Source organism: Amblyomma maculatum, chromosome 9 (genome assembly GCF_055883805.1).
Source record: "Amblyomma maculatum isolate TAMU_Amacu chromosome 9, ASM5588380v1, whole genome shotgun sequence".
Lineage (NCBI taxonomy): Eukaryota > Metazoa > Arthropoda > Arachnida > Ixodida > Ixodidae > Amblyomma > Amblyomma maculatum.
In genome coordinates this window covers 14,140,512-14,158,663 of record NC_139352.1, presented here as the reverse complement: position 1 = coordinate 14,158,663, position 18,152 = coordinate 14,140,512, and the positions used below count along the sequence as shown (strand labels likewise).

Below are 18,152 nucleotides of genomic sequence, written 5' to 3'. Positions count from 1 at the left end.
CAGGTTGTCTATCACCTAACAGGGCAGCCTACGACCGTATGCTAATGAGTATATCTGAGATAACAGAGACATGAATTAAGGAATTAGTAGTAATGTTTGTAGCAAAGGGCATGTAAATTAACGAGAATCCACAGTGGGATCTGCAGACAAGAACCATTAACGCTGGCACACCATACCCTTACAGGTGGAGATTAGGAGTCTCCCTAATTTTTTGTCTGCTCAAAGCTTGTCATTTCCTTCGTTCTTCCAGATGAGGAAGATGTGAAAATGATAGCATCTAAAATGCCAGAGACCATCGTTAACAAGGATGCTGATCCCAACAGCGTAAAAAGGAATTTCAGAAAAGATGGGTGACTAGTAATGCTGGCAACAGTTGAAACTAAGTGGAAAGGCATGAAATTGAAATGCAACATATGCAGAGATATGTTGCGAGACGACCAGTCTGTGGTGTGCGACATCTGTCTCCGTTAGTTCCATCAAGTGATTGGCCAAAGCAGATGGGGCTTGTGGTTTTGTGATAAGCGCAGTGTAGTAGCATAGATGCAACCTTGCCCATTAATAATTCGAGTGGAGTAAGTGCATTGTTTTGTTTTGTTCATGGTTTCCATGAAAACATTATGAGAAATTTTTTCCTAGAGAATGTTTGCTGAAATGTGAATATAATGTGCAATAAAACTAGTGTTTTCTTGCTGTTTACTTTTCCTTGTATACATTAGTTCTGTGAAGAAAACCACAGGCTAGAAACAAATGTAATGGCATGCATTTTGATACTTGGCCCTGTTGTGCTGGCTCAGTAGTTAGAGTGCTTGGCTGCTGAACCCAAAGATGCAGATTTGGTTCCAGCCACAGCAGGGACATTTTAATAGAGGCGAAACAATAGGCCGTCATGCACCGTGCGGTGTCAGTGCATGTAAAAGAACCCCAGATGGTCGAAATTATGTTAGTTATTTTGGGATGCTAAACCAGATATATATCACATCATACTCTGAGTAAGATGCTATTCATGGTCAGTTAAACATACACTAAATGATCAATTTTTTTTCTGCATGGTACAGCAGCTGTTGTACAATTTTACTTTAGCCTTCATGAAGAATATCACACTGGCTCCACATGGCCTTCTGTTGACCCTTGATATGCGTCACAATCACACACCCGAGTATGTATTTGTCTAAAGGCACCTATGCATGCAAGGAGGGGACCGTTACTTTCCACTTGTCAGAACTGAAATGCATGATCCACATCATTTCTGTAATTCAACTGCCTGCTATTTGAACTGTCCAGCATTGATGCAAGTTTCAAAGAACTGCAATTAGCAAATTAATCTAAGCAGCAAACCATGCCAAGAACTGCTTCGGTTTCATCTTTAGCAACTGTTTGGGAACTAAAATTAGCCAAATGTTGCAAAACATAGATGAGAGGTTACAAAATCTAAAAAACAATGCAGCCTACCTGTGGCATGTAGGGTTTCACATCCTAAAGTGACATATGTAGCTATGAAGAATACCGTAGTGGAGAGCTCCAGACTAATTTGACTGCCTGGGCTTTGTACTTTGAATTGACATCTTGCAGAAAACAGAAGCATTTGCATTTCACCTGAACCAAAGTGCGACTGCCATCACTGGTATTAAACATCACGACCTTGGGTCAAGTAGCCTAACGTGCCACTAAGATGTCGCAGCGTGTACGTACATGCTATACATGTCAACCTTTCTAGCATTAAAGCTGTCACATGCATGGCAGATATTCATGTTCAGCTTTGGACTGACAAGTTTAAAAGTGTACTATTTGTGTTTGTCTAGCATGAAAAACAAAGGAAACTAAGGAAAAACGAAAAAAAAAAATGAACATAATATGTTGAAAAAGCATTAGTCATTAACACATAAAGCATATTCGTTCCTTTATTAATGATAAAGTGGCCTTCAACAATAGTACAAAGCCTGAACATTTAGAAAGGTGCTGTGCCAGGCAGCTATTTTTACAGAAACCTGAACCATTTCACCTGTAGTAATACGCATCCCGGCGGTGTGGGCTGGGCACTTATTTTTCGGTCCACTCCAACATGCGAAAACTGCATCGTGCATTCCCATTTTCCGAGTTTTGAGCTCTGTAGTACAGGCTAACAAATTGTCGATGACTTATTTTCGTCTGATTGTTGCACAGCGCGTGTAAATAAATTACCACTGCACCTAATAAACACTGACATGCACGTGCAACATCGCCGATCATAAACGGACACACTGATGTCCGTCCGGACATCGGCGCACTCAGCACTCTAGTAGGACGTAATCCGTAATCACAGCATCTCACGGTAAGCACAAACCACACCTCCAGTTGTACAACAAACACGAATGACGCGATGCTTGGGCTAGAGACACGCCGGCGGTGCCCAGCTTTTTCAGCGCCGCTTGTACTACGTAGAACTTGCAGCACCAAACCTCAATGCGAGCAGAAAGCGATGCGTTACGTGACGCATCTCATCACAGATGGAAGTGAGGAAACTTTGAAGAATCAAAACTACATAATTACATAACGACCGTCGTAGACGTTAATCCACATAACAACGAGGACCAAATGAGCGGGCGTGCGGGCCGCGGGCTGGCCATCAACACCGCGATTACATGCGCTTGCGCTCTGGTCGTGCTTGCCACCCTGCCGCGGTCCAACTCACGTAAACCTATCATCATGCCATCACGTAGTATATCACCCATTCTAGGCACTATTCTTGCCACTGTACTATTCTTTGTAATTTCACATTTCACGCATGCAGTATGTAGTACATACTTCTTACACCTCGCACGTACACCTCATACCAACTTCGATTTGGCTACATATGGCTACCATGTTGTTGCTACAACCACATCTGAATCCGGCTTTCCCGACGGATCCCAAGGCCCATATCGGAGAAAAATGCGTTGGGTCCGTCGGAAGAACCCTACCGATCGGGTCCGTCCGCCGTACCTCTGAAAAATATTTCCGGGATCCGTCGGACGGATCCCGAAGAAAAACGCACCGGGTCCGTCGGACGTACCTTTAAGACCATTGATCGGGTCCGTCCGACGTACCTTTAGCCACAGCCAACTTAAAATGTCGGATTTGATTGAGCCAATTTGAATTTTTGCCATTTAGTTCGAGAGGATTGCTTTGATATAGCCGTGCATTCTTTGTATTATGGGGCTCACGTTCAAATCAGACAGTGCTGCACAGTGCGTCTGGAAGCGGTGGAAGCGGCCACTGCACCGGAGACAGAATCTGCAAGGAGAGATTTCAGCGTCCAACACAGAAGAAAGCAACGGATTTCGAATCGACACCAATTCAAAGACATCGCTCAAGGTCAAAGTCGAGGAACAAAAACGAACAGGATCCAAGAAGCGGCAATTCATGTTCGTCCCAATCTTATACGACACAGCGAAGACGCAATGGTTTCAAAAACGGCGCCAAAGACGTCGGAGACGTCAAAATAACATTGTGCCCTCCGTCACAATAGTTCCCCCGAACCTTTTGTTTACATGCCGTTATCGCGGTAGACGCTCGTCTCCGCTAGCACCTGTTCAGGCAAGTTATCGATTCGTTATCCAGTTAGTGAAGATGCAGTGCCGTATGCGAAAATGTGCGCGCTGTTGCTCCGTCTCTGATAGACGCCCTGTCATTTTTACAGCAGAACAGCCCTTTATGTTGGAGTAGGTTCGCCGGGAGGGAGCCATGGCGAAACATCGGCAGCCCGAGCCGAGTAAGCATTCGACGTCATTTGCTCCTGAGCTATTGCACATTGGCATGAATGAAGAAACGAGAAAGGGAGCATGAATGATGCCGTTGTTAAATGATAAGTCCACAGCGCAGGCCGCCGAACTCTCCTGAACGGCGAGTGCCTAACTTGTTGGACGTTGACAGCTGACTACACTTACAGAAACCACGAAACTTCCGAAGTCACGCAGCTGACCTAGACAGTTCTTGTAAGAGCGGCTTCGTAGCCACCTGCATTTTCGGAGCTTGTCGCTTCACTGCGAAATTTTTCTGCACAAGTTTTGCACCTGCAAACTTGCTACCATATGAATTATTTGACGCACGGATACAGCAGAAATCGTAGCTAGTATTTTAGGCATATGACCACATACATATCCGACAGGGCGAAAGTTGATTTGGCAAATACTTAGGCGTGTTGCGATTTCCACCAGCAATCATTTGCCTTGTCAGTTCAATTTTTCAAGAGATCGGTGCGAGTTTGACCTTGTAGCTTCAAGCTCAACTCGACGGAATTGTTTTTCTTTTTTTTTTTTCTTTTTTTTTGCGTGCATTGACTTTTCTTTTATTCATGGAGCACGATAGCTCTGCGTCTGAATCATTCCGGTCGCTTCCACTAATTTTTCGTGGGCGACATTGATAGAACAGCCTGACTGACTCAACAGCTTCTAGCATCTTCAGCTGGGGCTTATGGTAGTGGTGTTTTTGTATTTTGCAGCTAAGTGGCTAGTAAAACCAAGAAACTTTTGTTGACAGTTGAAGGCACAGCTTGTCTGTGTCTTCTAAAACGACAAGTTAGCCAGTTGAGCTAGTAGATGCATCAGTTCAAGATTTATACGCCTCTAAAATGTGTTTTATGCTTCAGTTCGAAGAAGGCTTGCAGACACTGAGGGAAGTTCTGCCATCATTTGAGGCAAATCTACCTTGTGGTTTGCTATTTTCTAATAGCTATTTCATGGCATGTGAAAAAAAGGGGAAATAAATTTTTTTTTGTTTTCTCTCTCTTTTGCAGGACAATTAACCAGAACATCAGAATATTATTTGAGCATCACATACACAATGCTGCAAGTGCAGGCAGTAAGCCTTCTAAAGGCTTTACGTTACCTGCTTCCTACTGAGATACATTTGGCAGAACCAGCAGTGATCACAGTGTTAGGGAAGAGCTCAAAACATTGAGAAAACTTGAGGAAAAAAATAAAAAGAAACCGTGAATAAATTACACAATATGCTTTTGCAATAAGGAAGTACATTCTAAGTTGAGAGTGAGGTATGCCTTGGGTTGAGAGTAGTTGGTAAACAGTATTTTAACATTTGTTGTGCATAATTTGTTTGAGTGTGAGGTACAACCAGTTACAGCTACGTGTTGTATACTTTTGTTCGTAATTTTAATGAGGCAAGGTCTTTGAGATATGTCATTTCTTTCTATATGCTATAGCAGTGGCATGAAGAAAAGAATTGTGCAAGGTGCTAACTGGTATTAATACATTAATACAAGCGCCTTTGTCCCATCTTCTTTCTTGTGGTGTGTTTATTTCGGCGCAGTTTTTCGCAGTACTAACTGGTAGAAGCTTTAATTGATCGAAGAGTGGTTTTGTGTGGGTGTCAAATTTATCATTGGTGGTGAAACATGTTGCTTTTCTTTTTTTTCTTGGTCATTTGAAAACAATTAGTTTGAGTGCTGTACCCCAAGTAAGGAAACAATAATGAAGAAAAGAAGGATAAATGTTAGAGTAGTAGTAGTAAGTGGTTATTTATTATAAATAAAAAAAATGTGAAGGAAAAGATGTTTGCTAGCCCTGGTATCTGCTATCTAATATCTTAATGGCAGAAATGCAGGGATAGTGAGAACCTGTAGAGGAAATCAGAGGTCAGCAAAAGGAAGAAAGACCAGAGTAGGTTGAATAAGATGAAGTGAGATATGTACGCCACAGTACAATAATTGTAGAGTAGCATTTTAAGATTTTGAATCAAAGCAAACCTTACCAAAACTAACTACTTCAACTGTTTGCACTCTACAGAGATGCTCAGCTTTGATCGTAAGGTTGATTGCTTCTTTTTGTTTTAGCAGGGATGAATTACTTTATGTTCAAGCTTAGCCTGTACCAAAGGGAAGGCAATCAGTGCGATCATATTTTAGGATCGTCTAGTTCTCGCCATTTTGTCTCAAGTGTATATTACGGCATTATAGACTACCTTCGCTGGCTTTTAGCATAAAAATTTTTATGCTGCCCTGATGAAGTCTGTACATAAAAGCAGAAAATCTGAGCCTAAGCAAGTGTTGTATTAGAGCAAATTATTTTCACTTCAAAGGCACGAAGATGTCATTTAAAAATGCTAATTGACCTCGCATGTATTTCCTCTCTAGATGCTAATATATTTACATTTCTGTGTGTTTACTTCACCTTTCTTTTTTATGTTTAATATGTTCCTGATATTTCATTTCAATGAATTGTCATTTTATCTTGTTCAGTTTGCACTTACTTCTCCCTCTTTAGCCAACACTGCTTAACAGTTGAGGTGATATGTTTTTGTGATATGTGAAGCAGATTCTTCCTTTCAGTAGAGGTACATTCGCATACACACTAAAATTTCATCAAGGAGGTACGTATAGGGGCTTATGTTTGGCCTTGCATAGGCACTTTCTACAGAGTAATTACAGTGAACATGGTTTTCAGTTCAAAAGCTGTGCTGGCAGATCATGCTGCAGTGGGTATCGAATGAAGGAATAGTTTCCGAGTTCTGTGTGTAAAAATGTGTCTACACAGCATGCATATTCACTACCTTAAGTTTAATAAGAGGAAGCTGGACTGGTCAATCATTAAACCTAACTGTACCTCACCACCAATGTCATCACCAGGCTGCCTTGGTTCCCGAGGAGCTGATAAAATTTATTTCAATATTGAAACTAGGCACAGTACGTGCTGATGCATTCACTTTTCAAGCTTCAGTGCAGCGGTTTGAAAGTTCTTCCATCCTTAATGGGTAAATAACTGCTCATTAGAACAAAGCCAGTTCTCAGAATTTTCGAGTCACTGCTTTTTTTGTAATGCCTGCAGTCCTGACATACCGTGCCAAGAATTCATGCGCACTTGTTGGGGAGACTTCAGTGTGCGTTGTGTGTTGTTGCCGTCGACCTGATTTTTCGAACTTCTCTTCAGCGGCGCCACCCTCGCCGGCGACAGCTGAGAAGGAGAAGGAGGCCCAGCGGAAGCGAGCTCGGCCCCTGCCTGTCTTTTTTTGGGAGACTGTACATGTCATGAAGTGGATGAAGCGGTGTTGCATTAATCACTACACTTCATACTCAACGCTCTTCCTTGACCATGAGATAACAGGTGCGTCTCACATCACTGCCGTTGAAGGCAAAATTGAAGGAATCAAGACCCCAGACCCTGTTACAATGTCAGCAAGGCCACTGTCCAGGCATGCATTTGCCAGACGCATCTCACTGCCATCTTAGTTGTAGTCCTTTGTGAAATCGCCTGCACAGCAGCCTGCTTTACCTTTCACGTTGACTGGCATTGGATTTCCATGCAATAGGTTTCTGCCGTGGGTCATGCAGCAGCAAAAGGAATCAGAAGTGCAACTGTTAAATTTCTGGGAGTGGCAGCGGAAACTGTGCTCTATGGAGTGTTAAGAGAGAGTTGCAGTGCCTGTTTGGAGGCATGGCCGCAGTGCTTGTTCATCAAACTTTGTATTTTGAATATTGGAAAGAAAGATGAAAGCACACCTGAGCACCAATTTTGTCCATTTGTCCTCTCCTTTGACGAACTCACTGTTTTATCGTTTTTCCAGTAGTAGCCTGAATGTATTGAATGATGGTTAGCTAACACTTTTTGTGCCTGTTTCTTTTTGTTGTGCGAACTAGGGCTGACAAACTCATGTCATATATTCCAGTGTAAATAAGACATTGCTAAAATGTTTGTGTCACATATGGTCAAGAACGAGAGTGCAACAAAACATTCAGTATTCTCCCATATTTCCACGCCTTCGTCAAGACACCTACCTTCCATGCAGTAGTGAAAGCTCGTTCGCCACTGTGGCAGCATGGGGTATGAAGACAGAATGTGTGCACCATGAACTCATGCACTGTGGACACATCAGCGTAACAAACATCACATACTTCTTCACCTAAAACCTTACATTGGGTATGAATAGCTGTGAAGAGCCTCTGTATGAAATGGCATGAAGGTGAATTCTGCTGCATTATTGGAAGCAATTTAAAATCCTTCCGCACTGCCTAATGGTGCATAAAAGGCACTAGGGAGCCTTGGAAATCTGCAATTTGCAAGTGTACACTGATCAGCAAGGCCAACAGGGCTAAATACTTTGAATAGAACTTGTTGATGTGCCTCTCTGACCAGCTCACTACTCTCTTTTTTAGGGAATGCTTGGTACTATAGCTGTCAGAGTCCGTAGCACCAGTGAGATGAAGCCATCTGACCTATATAGCCAGCTTCATGTGAGGAGCGAAACACTCAATGGGGGATGCAAAGAGAGCTGTCTCTCGTGCTCATGCATCATGCTGTTGGGCGCATTGATTGAAGTACCACAACTCTCGAAGCACATCTTAATGGTTGTGGTGTAGTGCTTCAGTGATAGGCCAGTTATCTGCTTTGGAAGGTGCAATTGACGCAAATGACCGTAGGCATGGTGACTGTGCCTGTGCAGGGGCAGTGCTAGTAGGGTTATTGCCTCCCATATGTGTCGAGGTGCTCCTAACAGCTATACTTCAACAAATGCTGAAAAGACAGTGTTTTGTGCATGGGTTTCTTGCTATACTGTCATAGCCCTTTTGCGGTGTAAAAAAAAAATGTTGCATATTAATCATTTCGAGACCTCGTGTATTGGAGGGATGGGATGTGAAAGGAGGAAAGGGGAGGTGGAAACGAAGGATCTGCTAATGTGCAGGCAGTCTAAGCTGTCAATCAAGGCAAGACCAATATAACAGCTGAAGCTGTCAGATGTCTGGGATTTTTCCACACGATAGTGCTAAAGGCCGTGTTCTGCAGAAATTCGCGGCCATGGCTCTGGCAGGTGTCAGTTAGCAGGTGACATGGCTGGGTACGGATTGGTCAGCTCATTGTGTGACATCACGAGACCACGACTCGGGTTTTTTATTTGAGATGGGAGGATGAGATAGGAAATGAACCTTCCTGAACCCTTGTGCGAGGAGTAAGACGCGCTACTTCAAGACCACGCAGGCCCATTCATACTGGTTGGCTAAAGTGAGGCTTTGTATGTGTTGCTGTGCCAGGATGTTGGACCCATGGCTCTCGTCGCCCGTTTCGTGATCGAGAGCTGCCTGCTCCCTTGGCAGTAGCGATGAATCTCAGTCAGCATCAAAGGGATGATCAAAAGGCGTCTTTATACGGTATTTAGAGGGTAATATTTACAGTACAAGATTGGGGCAGGGGCCGAAGACTACCAGCCGTATACAACTGTATTCACGTAGTGGCGGCCGGGGAGACTCTGACGTGTCCCTTCCTTGCGAGCGGCATTCTGATGGATGCTCGGGAAGGTTTGGTCTCCAGTGGTAGCGTTCCCGTTTTATAACCTAGGAAGACGTTGATGCTCAAATTGTCCAATCCAGAGGCAGCACTTGACAATGGCTCAAGAGGTTCAATCAGCAAGTGCGCTGATTGCCACTTTAAATCTGCCGCAGCACGAAGGTGTTCTGTCGCCAGGGGACCTCCGCCATGCTGTCTGGGAATTCGCGGGCATGTTTCAACACAAAACTTGCCAATGCTCCCTTGCAATATGCTGCTGCCTTGCGGCACAACACTGGGACATGCAAAGGGGCATTAGCAGGAGAAGGTTCATGTTCAGCTCAACTGGAATCTGGGTAGCTTGCCTGGGTGCAACGGTGTCTATGTCAGGTGGTCTTTCACTTAATTGGGTAGCTTACGACTGTCTGTTAATGTTTATGTGCGATATCACAGAGGTGTAAAAGTAAGGAATTAGTGTTTGAGTCGCAAGGGGCATTTTATAGTCATTTTTTGAGCCCCCTTTCTGTGACCCATTGAAGAGTAGCTGTTCGAGGAGGTTGCGGGATGTTATAGGGCAGATTAGAGAGGAAAGCAGTGTTATTGACTGCCAAAGAAGTAATTTTAAGAAAAGATATGAAAACTTGTTGTAGCTAGTGGTGGGGTTTGCGGGAGCTGAGAGCCGTCAAATAACATGACAGCTTTCTTGCCTGGCTATTTGTGGTCAGATTTACTAGTTTTCTGAGCTTAACAGTGTTGTTTACTTGCTTTCCTTTAATGCCATTGCATGTAGTGGTTTTTACTTTGCATGATATATTCTTGATGTTTAACTTTTTGAATTTTTTTAATGGTGGTTGTCAAGCATTTGCACTGTTATGGCTATGGCCTCAACTGCAGTTATTTTTCTCGCATGTCATGTGGAGTGCAAAAAGAACACGAGAGCTGCGAAGTCGCATTGCATTAGAACCTCCGTCATACGAACCCGAGAAATACTCCTGTCTGTCAAAATGCTTGTGGCCAAAAAAGATGAGCAAAGTCCGTATGCTGAAGCCTGGGAATCGCATTGATGGTATAATATTTACGAATAATGGGATTTGTTTACATACTGTGCGATTGATGAAGCATGGCGATGCTGGCAGATGCTGGCAGTTTATGGGCTGCACTTAGTGCATGCGAACGCATTCACAGGTCTTATATTTGTGTCACCTGTATTGGCATTTTCAAAAGGGTGTTCATAACAGGCAAAGCCCTGTACATAGTACACATTGCACTTCACCTGGGGGAATTGGATGAGTCTGTCTTGTAATGAAAGTGGTGTAGCCATGAGCAAATCATCAAGATTTTACTGTACTATGCCGGCATCTGCAGCTTGAACCAAAAGAATGGTGGAAGTGGTAAGAGTTTGTCGCTCGGTAGTAGGGATTTGCAAGCAGGAAGTTATCACACTCTGTCTGAGTGACCTGTGGTTGTATGATGTGTCGCAGGATTTAAATATTCTTCACTTTTCCAGGTCGATCACTGGTAAGGCTAAATGATGTCAGTCTGGAAAAGATGGGAATCAAGGATCCCATTCACCGGCGAGTATTTTTCTCTTGCATTCTTGTACTCAACAAGAAACGCATGCTTATTATTTTTTCTGTATCTTATGTTTGTTGCACATATTGTTCCACATTGTGCAGAGAAGTTCTGGCAGTGTTGGTAATCTCCAGATCTCAGCTGCATGCAGAAGCAGTAACACATTTCATTGCTTTTTGGCGGAGAACGAAATTTTTCATTTTGGCCGTTGAACTTGAAATGTGCAACTTGGAACAGGGAGAATTGCCAGTGTTTACCTTACAATTTGTGCTGATGACACTGAAAGAAAAGCAGCCAGTTTAGCCTTTTTGTGGTATCTGTGCTGAGGCATGCTGTACAACTTAGACTTAACACACAGCCACTCGGGTCCCATACGTGTTGGTAGGAAAAGAGAACAGACAGGGCTCACTGTTAAGATGGATTCTGGGGACATTCAGCCCTCTTTTTTTTGGGAGGGGGGCCCCTTACTCTGGTCATATGTGTTAAACAGGGGCCATATGTTATAAGCTTCCATTTTTCATTTCATTTGGCCGGTCCTCACCATGACAGTAGCATCAGACAAAAGCAGCAGGCAGCCAGTCAAAGAAATCCCAAGGTAGCAAGTCCCACCATCGGGGATAGTCTGGCTAACCACTGGCTGCATCATAGATTCAGTACTGAGATGTGGTTGCTAATGAGCCAGTAGCCCAGTCACTTTTCACAAACGGATAAAATCATTGCCAAAGGAGACAGGGCCAAATGGATCCGAAGTAAAAACTTATGGAATTTAGTTTTCATGCATTACCGAGTTAACCCCCTTACTTTCTTTTCTTCTCTCTTTCTTTCTCTCTCTAGCTTTCAAATTTCTTCCCCTTTTCATATCTCTGCCTCTAGGCACTTGCTTCCAATACTCTTCTTAACTGAGCACATTAAAGTCGTGCTGCATGATAGCAGCCACAAACATACATGGAAAAAATTTATGCCAAGGGGTCACTATGCAATTGGTAAACAGCACAAAGCACTTCTGCAACAGAATTATATTTGGTGTACAGTCCGCTAGGGTAACTCACTGGTTATGAAGGTCTGCCAAAGGTTGCTTGATCGAATTTAAACTATGGCAGCCACATCGGGGTGCAGACAAAATGCAAAAGCTGTCCTCATGCTGTGTGATGTTATTGCACGTTATAGCATTCCAGGAAGTTGAAATTATTCCAGGGCTCTCTACTGCACTGCCTCTCCCAGCCCACATTCATTTTCGGAATGTTAACGTCACACACCTTCTCAAGTGAACTGTCAGTTACACTGTGCAGCATCATTTTAATCATGCAAAGCTAAGTTTTTGTGAAATTGCCACGAAATGGCCTTTCCATATGAAAATTGATTGGGACTGCTTTGGTACTTTGTTTGTCATAGTGCATTAGAATTTTTCAGTGCTATGGGCCCTGGTCATTCATGCATATTCTTGTATGCAGACAGTTTTATGGCTTTGGCTGTCTTGATTGACTATTCTGAGGTGTCATACAGGGCTCCACAACCTTTGCGAATCTGAACAAGTTTCGAAAGGCGCTAGAGAAGTGTGTGTTATTACTTCCTTTCATCTCTAGCTGGCATGCATGCACAAAATAGCATGCAGGCACACATTTCCTCAAAGGGCAGGAAGAAACTTGTTCATTTGACTCTTGTTATTTTGGAAACTCATCTGATTCGAAAAGCAGGCACAGTCCTGGCAAGCATCCATGTAAGTTTGTGGCGCCTGACGCCTGCTGATTAGGACTCTATGGGTCTTGCAGTGGTTAATTATAATGGGCTATCGAAGCAAGCCGATGTACAGGTATGACTGGCAAGGAAGGAGTTTGTCAAAAAATCTGCACTCTGTCATGAATCCACCTCTGACGTGAACGACAGCAGGCAAAACAGATTTCCTCATCTCTGAGAAACTCAAGGCATCTGGTTTTGCATTTGCTTTTGTAAGCCGCATGATAGCCCAGGGTGGCAGCACTTGATGTCTGCACGCCTGCTAAGAAGCTGACCGTAGCAGTGCGCTGTTTCATATTGCTGAGTGTTGCTACTGTGTGTTTCCCTCACTTTTATCCATGTAGTTCTTCCATTTCACCGAAGCAGCGCAGCTACCTCTTCATAGTGAGGGGCTGACTCCATTGCTGTTCAGTGTCACTATGAATGTGCCATGTAGACATTTAAACTTAAAATCCTCAGTGCCCATTTGAAGAGCAAGAGTTTCCGCTTTTTCTTTCAAGATGCAGCCTGAGACAGGCAACCACTTTGCAGTCATAGAATTAAGCCACACAATGAGGGCTTTCTCAAGCTTTGAATGAACACCTTGGCTTGCATTATTTGTTTTGGCACCAGATGGTTTGTTGGCTGCTTCCAAGATGTGCCCTTGTTCTTGAGGAAATCTGAAACTGCTTGCTTAGAAATGCCGAACTCCTTGCCCACGTCAGCCTGCGATCGGCCGCTCATGACTTGCTTAAAAATGGCAGCTTTGTTCTTCATTATTAGCCACTGATACTGTTTTCCGTGCTTCGATGCTATCAGCGAGGGCGACGAGGACGGAGTGGATTCCATCGCAAGAAAGCGAAATCCTCGCGTTGCGAACAGTGGAGCTTGCTGATGAGCGTCGAAAAGTTGGACCTAGCCAAGGCCTAGCGTCGCAGAGCAAAACCATGCACTAGGCTTTGGCGGGTTTGCGCAACAAAATGACGAAATGGCACCGCGGTGCCGACGGCATTTCCTGAAACTCCGGAGGAGGCGCTGATAAACATAGCCAATGTGGCCAGACCAGATCGGTGTGTGACGGCTAGATACAGCTAGTTGTGGTTCAAAGTGGTGATATGCAAACTGGGAGATAGCCAAATTGGCGGCTTCATATGGTGCAGTTGTGGTTTGTGACCTTCCATCACATCAAAAAGTCCAGAAAATTGGACAGTGGAGGGTACGATCGTCCGAAATTTCAGATGTCCTTATACATTATTTCTATGGGGCTCATGGCACTACCGTGAAGGCGTCCGGAATATCGGGCATGTCTGAAATTTGGGCATCCGGAAATTCACTCGTTGACTGTGTATAGGGGACCCGAGCATTGTAGGGTGGTGCCATGGGTGCCAGTGAACAGCGCCCTCTTCGAGCAACGCCACATACTTGGCCACACAAAGCGAATATTTAGTAAACAAATCATTTAAGACTGATGTTTTTCGGCATTAATTTTTTCTTTGGAATTCGCCAGTGGGATGAGTTATCGCATGAAATTGTTTCACTCTCATTGAGCGAAGCATTTTACCGCACGCTGAGTGCCTTAGTTTGCTATGTCTCTATGTATGTTTTTTGGTGTATCATGTTCATTGTACTTTCAAATGTTTTAGTGTTTATCCCCCTGCTGTGATGCCACAAAGATGATGCAGGTATTCAATAAACAGGAATGACTGCAAACTTACACTTATCTGTGAAATCTTTTGCGTAAGTTAGAAGGGTTACAATTGCATGGTTAGTTTAGTTAGTGCAGCTGTTTGTTATGAAAGCTTATGCAATGCATAATGCTAACCTCACTTTATCCAGCTGTGGTCAGTGTGGAAATGCTATAGTACTGAAGTGGTGTCTTTTTCAGCAAATAATGACATTTTGTGGCTGTATTCTTGACTGCAGGGATGAACTGTACCGGGAAATTCTCAAGCTCAAGCTGAAAAGCAACATTCTGGAAATGAGGGATCTCGAAAGCAAGGGTGAGCAAGAATATCTTTTTTGACTGCTGGTCCTTCACTGTCTTTCTTTGGGGTAGATTCATTTTACATTTCTGAGCTTGGGTTACAGTGATGAGGGTGGGAGTGGAAAGTTGAATCACATGTTTGAATGTATTGGAGTGGAAATAGGTGCTGCTAGGAATCGCATTTTACAGCAGTCAACCTCAGCAGTTTTTGTGTACGTGGGAGGGGGGGGGGGGGAGGCGGCAATGAAGGCATTTCTAAATTGATAAACTTTTTTATACAGACATCTCATAGGCACACATCTCAGCATGGCGGCTTCTTTCTTGTTGAGGTATTGTAGCTGTACTGAAGAAGATGAAGAAGATAGCAGAAGAAAAAGAGAAAGAAGTTGGGAAAGGCTCTCGTGCCAGACACGCTGCCATTGACTAGCTGAGCTCCCTGCCTTCTTGACCTGTTCAGTGCTCCGTTGTCAAACCCCCGTCGTAACAGTATTGTGCTTCAACTGGAGCGGTGAATAGTAATTATTACATTTACTATCATATGAGTCAATATTTGGTATTTGCCTGCATCATAATTTTGCGAACGGTCAAACAGAAATAAAAGTACAGTTGAACCCACGATATCGGTTTTAACAATATATCGGTTACAACAATGAAAAGCTGCTGCACCGTTCACTTTTGTACGTTTTCTATGGTAAAATAATCCACTTATTACAATGCCCCCATGCCGCATTATCGGTTATGACAATGAAGTCTGGCTCCTGAGTGCTCATGCCAAAAGGTAATGGTATGCGAAATCCTTGAAAAGAAAACAAAAAAGAAAGAAGTTGCAGCCGCTGCACGCTCATACAATAGAACCTGTTTTCTGGCCTTCTCTGCATCGCCACCCTCGTGCGCCTGTCTCCCGCCACCCTTCCACCCCTCCGAACACAAACAGGCTGCGCCCATAGCTCTACGCCGTGCCAGCCTCTGAAACACAAATGGACCTTGCCAACACACCGACAGTGCTGATCTGCTCGCTCGCCCCTCATTCTGCGCAGTTCTGCCAATGGATTTGGTTGTTGTTAGTTGAGTGCGTTGAAGTCGTTCCTGGCCATGTGGTTTCTCCATCTCGTTTGAACCGCCGCCGAAACAGAAGATGGCTGATCAGCCCGTTGATTACCGGACGACGTTGGTGGTGAAAAGAAAAGCTGGTGAAAATAAAATTAAGCCAAATTCAGTTTTCATATTCAGTTTTGCATAGTTACTTGACTGTTTAGTGCCTGTTAACGCTCGGTGAAAGTTGACAGTTCACAAAAGAAGCCCAATCAAGTACGTTTATCAGCTAAGCCACAGACATGAAATTGTGGATGGGCGTCGCAGAAAACATGTCCTGACTATCGTGATGATTGACAAGTTCCATAGCTGCTATAAAAAAGCAAACCACGCAATGCCCATCCTCTGGCTCAATACAGCGTGGAAATCAACAAAACCGAATCTAATGACGCCAGAAATTTCTTCTGGAAGCACAGCTTTACAATCTGTCATGTGCACCTTAATTACAGGTATATGTGAGCAGCTTGCGCTAAAAATGCCAAGATAACCATTGAATCACAGAGGACTGCCACATTCATCCGCCAAAAAAAGCCAGTCACACATTCATCGAAAATATTTATTCGCTGAAAAAAAAACACATTGAAAATCTAACCCTTGTTAGCCCGGTTAGTCCATGAAGGTTTGGCAGAAAGCATTTCCTCCAAACCTTTTTGGTACCAATAATTTATGTCAAGGGTTCTGAAGGGTTCTGTCTGGTGGGCGTTTTTAGCGGGCGTTTGATGAAGTATATTCACCCCGCCGCATAAGGAATACATTACATTAAATCTGGACTGCTAAGGTCAGCATCGAAGCAGTTGTGAAAACCAATTAGCAGTTTACCCTAACAAAAGCATAAATCAGTAAACGCCGCGAAGGACTTCCTGCCCAAAGCCCTTCCTTCAAAGCATTCGCAGGAACCCGCGTTGGCTATTAAATAAAATCATGACTACAAAGGCCGACCTTCCCTCTTAGCTTCCAAAGAAATAACTGCTTCGGTCGTCAGATTTGACTGCCAGGCTATAAATCTCATCCTCGCTGCCGTCAGCACACACAGAAAAAACTCTAAAACATGCTGGCACAAATTAAAACATTCCTGACGATTTTTACTGACTCTGCGGGCACATCATTACGGCTCCTTTTCCTCTATTTGTCTCCTTTCCTTGTAATCGAACGGAAGGGTGGGACTTTACTGCAGCTTAAAATAAGTCATTTTGTATGTCGAAAAAGCATTCCTAATTTCTAGTGGAGAGGTCAAGGAATCGCCAAGTTATTCGCTGCTTTCGTTGCTCGAACAACTGTTCAGAAGGGACAGAGTTTTCTGGAAGATGAGCTATGAAGCATTATATACTTTAATATAACTAACTCCAATTCATTTCGGCCATATTCTATGGCATCATCCTGTCTTGGTAGACCACAAGCTTGACGGAATCGTCCACAACAGCGGCAGTTTAATCATCAAAACCATCCGCCACTGCGTTGCGCTCAATGCAGCCGAACAGGGGAGTGGAACTCAACATGCTGCCGTGGAGAGCAGCGTCTCCACCCTGAAAGCGGCGCTGGCCATCGAGGCACCTTAGCCACGTGTGCCTGCGTGTGATCGCCTCACCAACTGCTTCACTTGGAAGACTGTGTGCTTCATTTATTTATTTTTATTATAGAGATGGCTGCTGTGAAACGGCAGAATGATTTTCTGATCAATGTCAAAGTAAATATATGCTAATTTGCCATCACTGATGTCAGTTTTGTTTTCTCATTTTGCGTTTCGCAGGCACAGAGTTTTCAACTGTTGGGATGAGCTGAAGAAAACACTGGATGTGCCATCTATAGACCTTGACAAACTTACTCAGGTTCTTTATAAACATTTGCTCACATTCCTGGGTTTGTTCATTGTGCGCCCATGACCTTGCTTGTTTGCAAGTAGGCCATGACCAGTGGTTCACACAGTTGTACTGAAGTAATTCTGGCATACCATGTTTATAGTATTAAAATTGCTGGTGTTTGTGTTGGCCACTTTCAGGCTTTACAAAATACTTTTTGTTAGAATGCATGAAAGTGTTAATTTCATGACAGCAGACGCTGAATGCAGGGCCATTGAGTACGGGTGTCTGAGCAGTGATAGGCAATATTCATAGATTGGTAAAATACAAGCATATGCAGGGTTTAATTAATATGCAACCATTTCATATTTGTACTCAGTGCCCTTTGCTGCTTATACAAAGATCATGGCTTCAATGCACTCATGGCGACCATACTTCATTGAAGGCAAGATGCAAAAACTTCCGTGCTCTCTGCGATGCCAGTATGTATTGAAGGATCCTGACTGGTCCACATTGATCTGGAAACCTCCACTGGGGAATCTCATGTACCTGTGACTTCGCTTTATTTTTGGAGCCCATTCTATGTCCTGACTTTACTTAGTCACAATGCATTTATTATAACTTGCATTGCCACATGGTGTAAATTTTGAGTGAAACACAACTGGGCTGGGTTTATGGTAACATTGTAACCTGTTTTAATATTACAGTTTTTGGATGGGAGGCGCCTAAGGTGTACACATACTTCGTGCGCATACCTTCTGTGCACACATT

General features: G+C 43.6%; 1 protein-coding gene across 2 annotated transcripts; it reads left to right on the top strand.

Moving 5' to 3' along the window:
- Positions 1-3,470: 3,470 nt before the first annotated feature.
- On the top strand, positions 3,471-17,437 carry ave (sterile alpha motif domain-containing protein aveugle). Of its 2 annotated transcripts, none has more exons than XM_084578214.1 (6): positions 3,471-3,552; positions 3,656-3,727; positions 6,897-7,070; positions 10,732-10,798; positions 14,433-14,509; positions 17,333-17,437. In XM_084578214.1, exons 2-6 carry the CDS (start codon positions 3,700-3,702, stop codon positions 17,362-17,364), a joined length of 378 nt encoding a protein of 125 aa, XP_084434340.1. In that variant the 5' UTR covers positions 3,471-3,552; positions 3,656-3,699; the 3' UTR covers positions 17,365-17,437. The 2 variants fall into 2 exon arrangements, with proteins under 2 accessions (XP_084434340.1, XP_084434339.1); XM_084578213.1 differs by having other exon boundaries at positions 3,483-3,552; positions 3,659-3,727.
- The last annotated feature ends 715 nt before the right edge of the window (positions 17,438-18,152 follow it).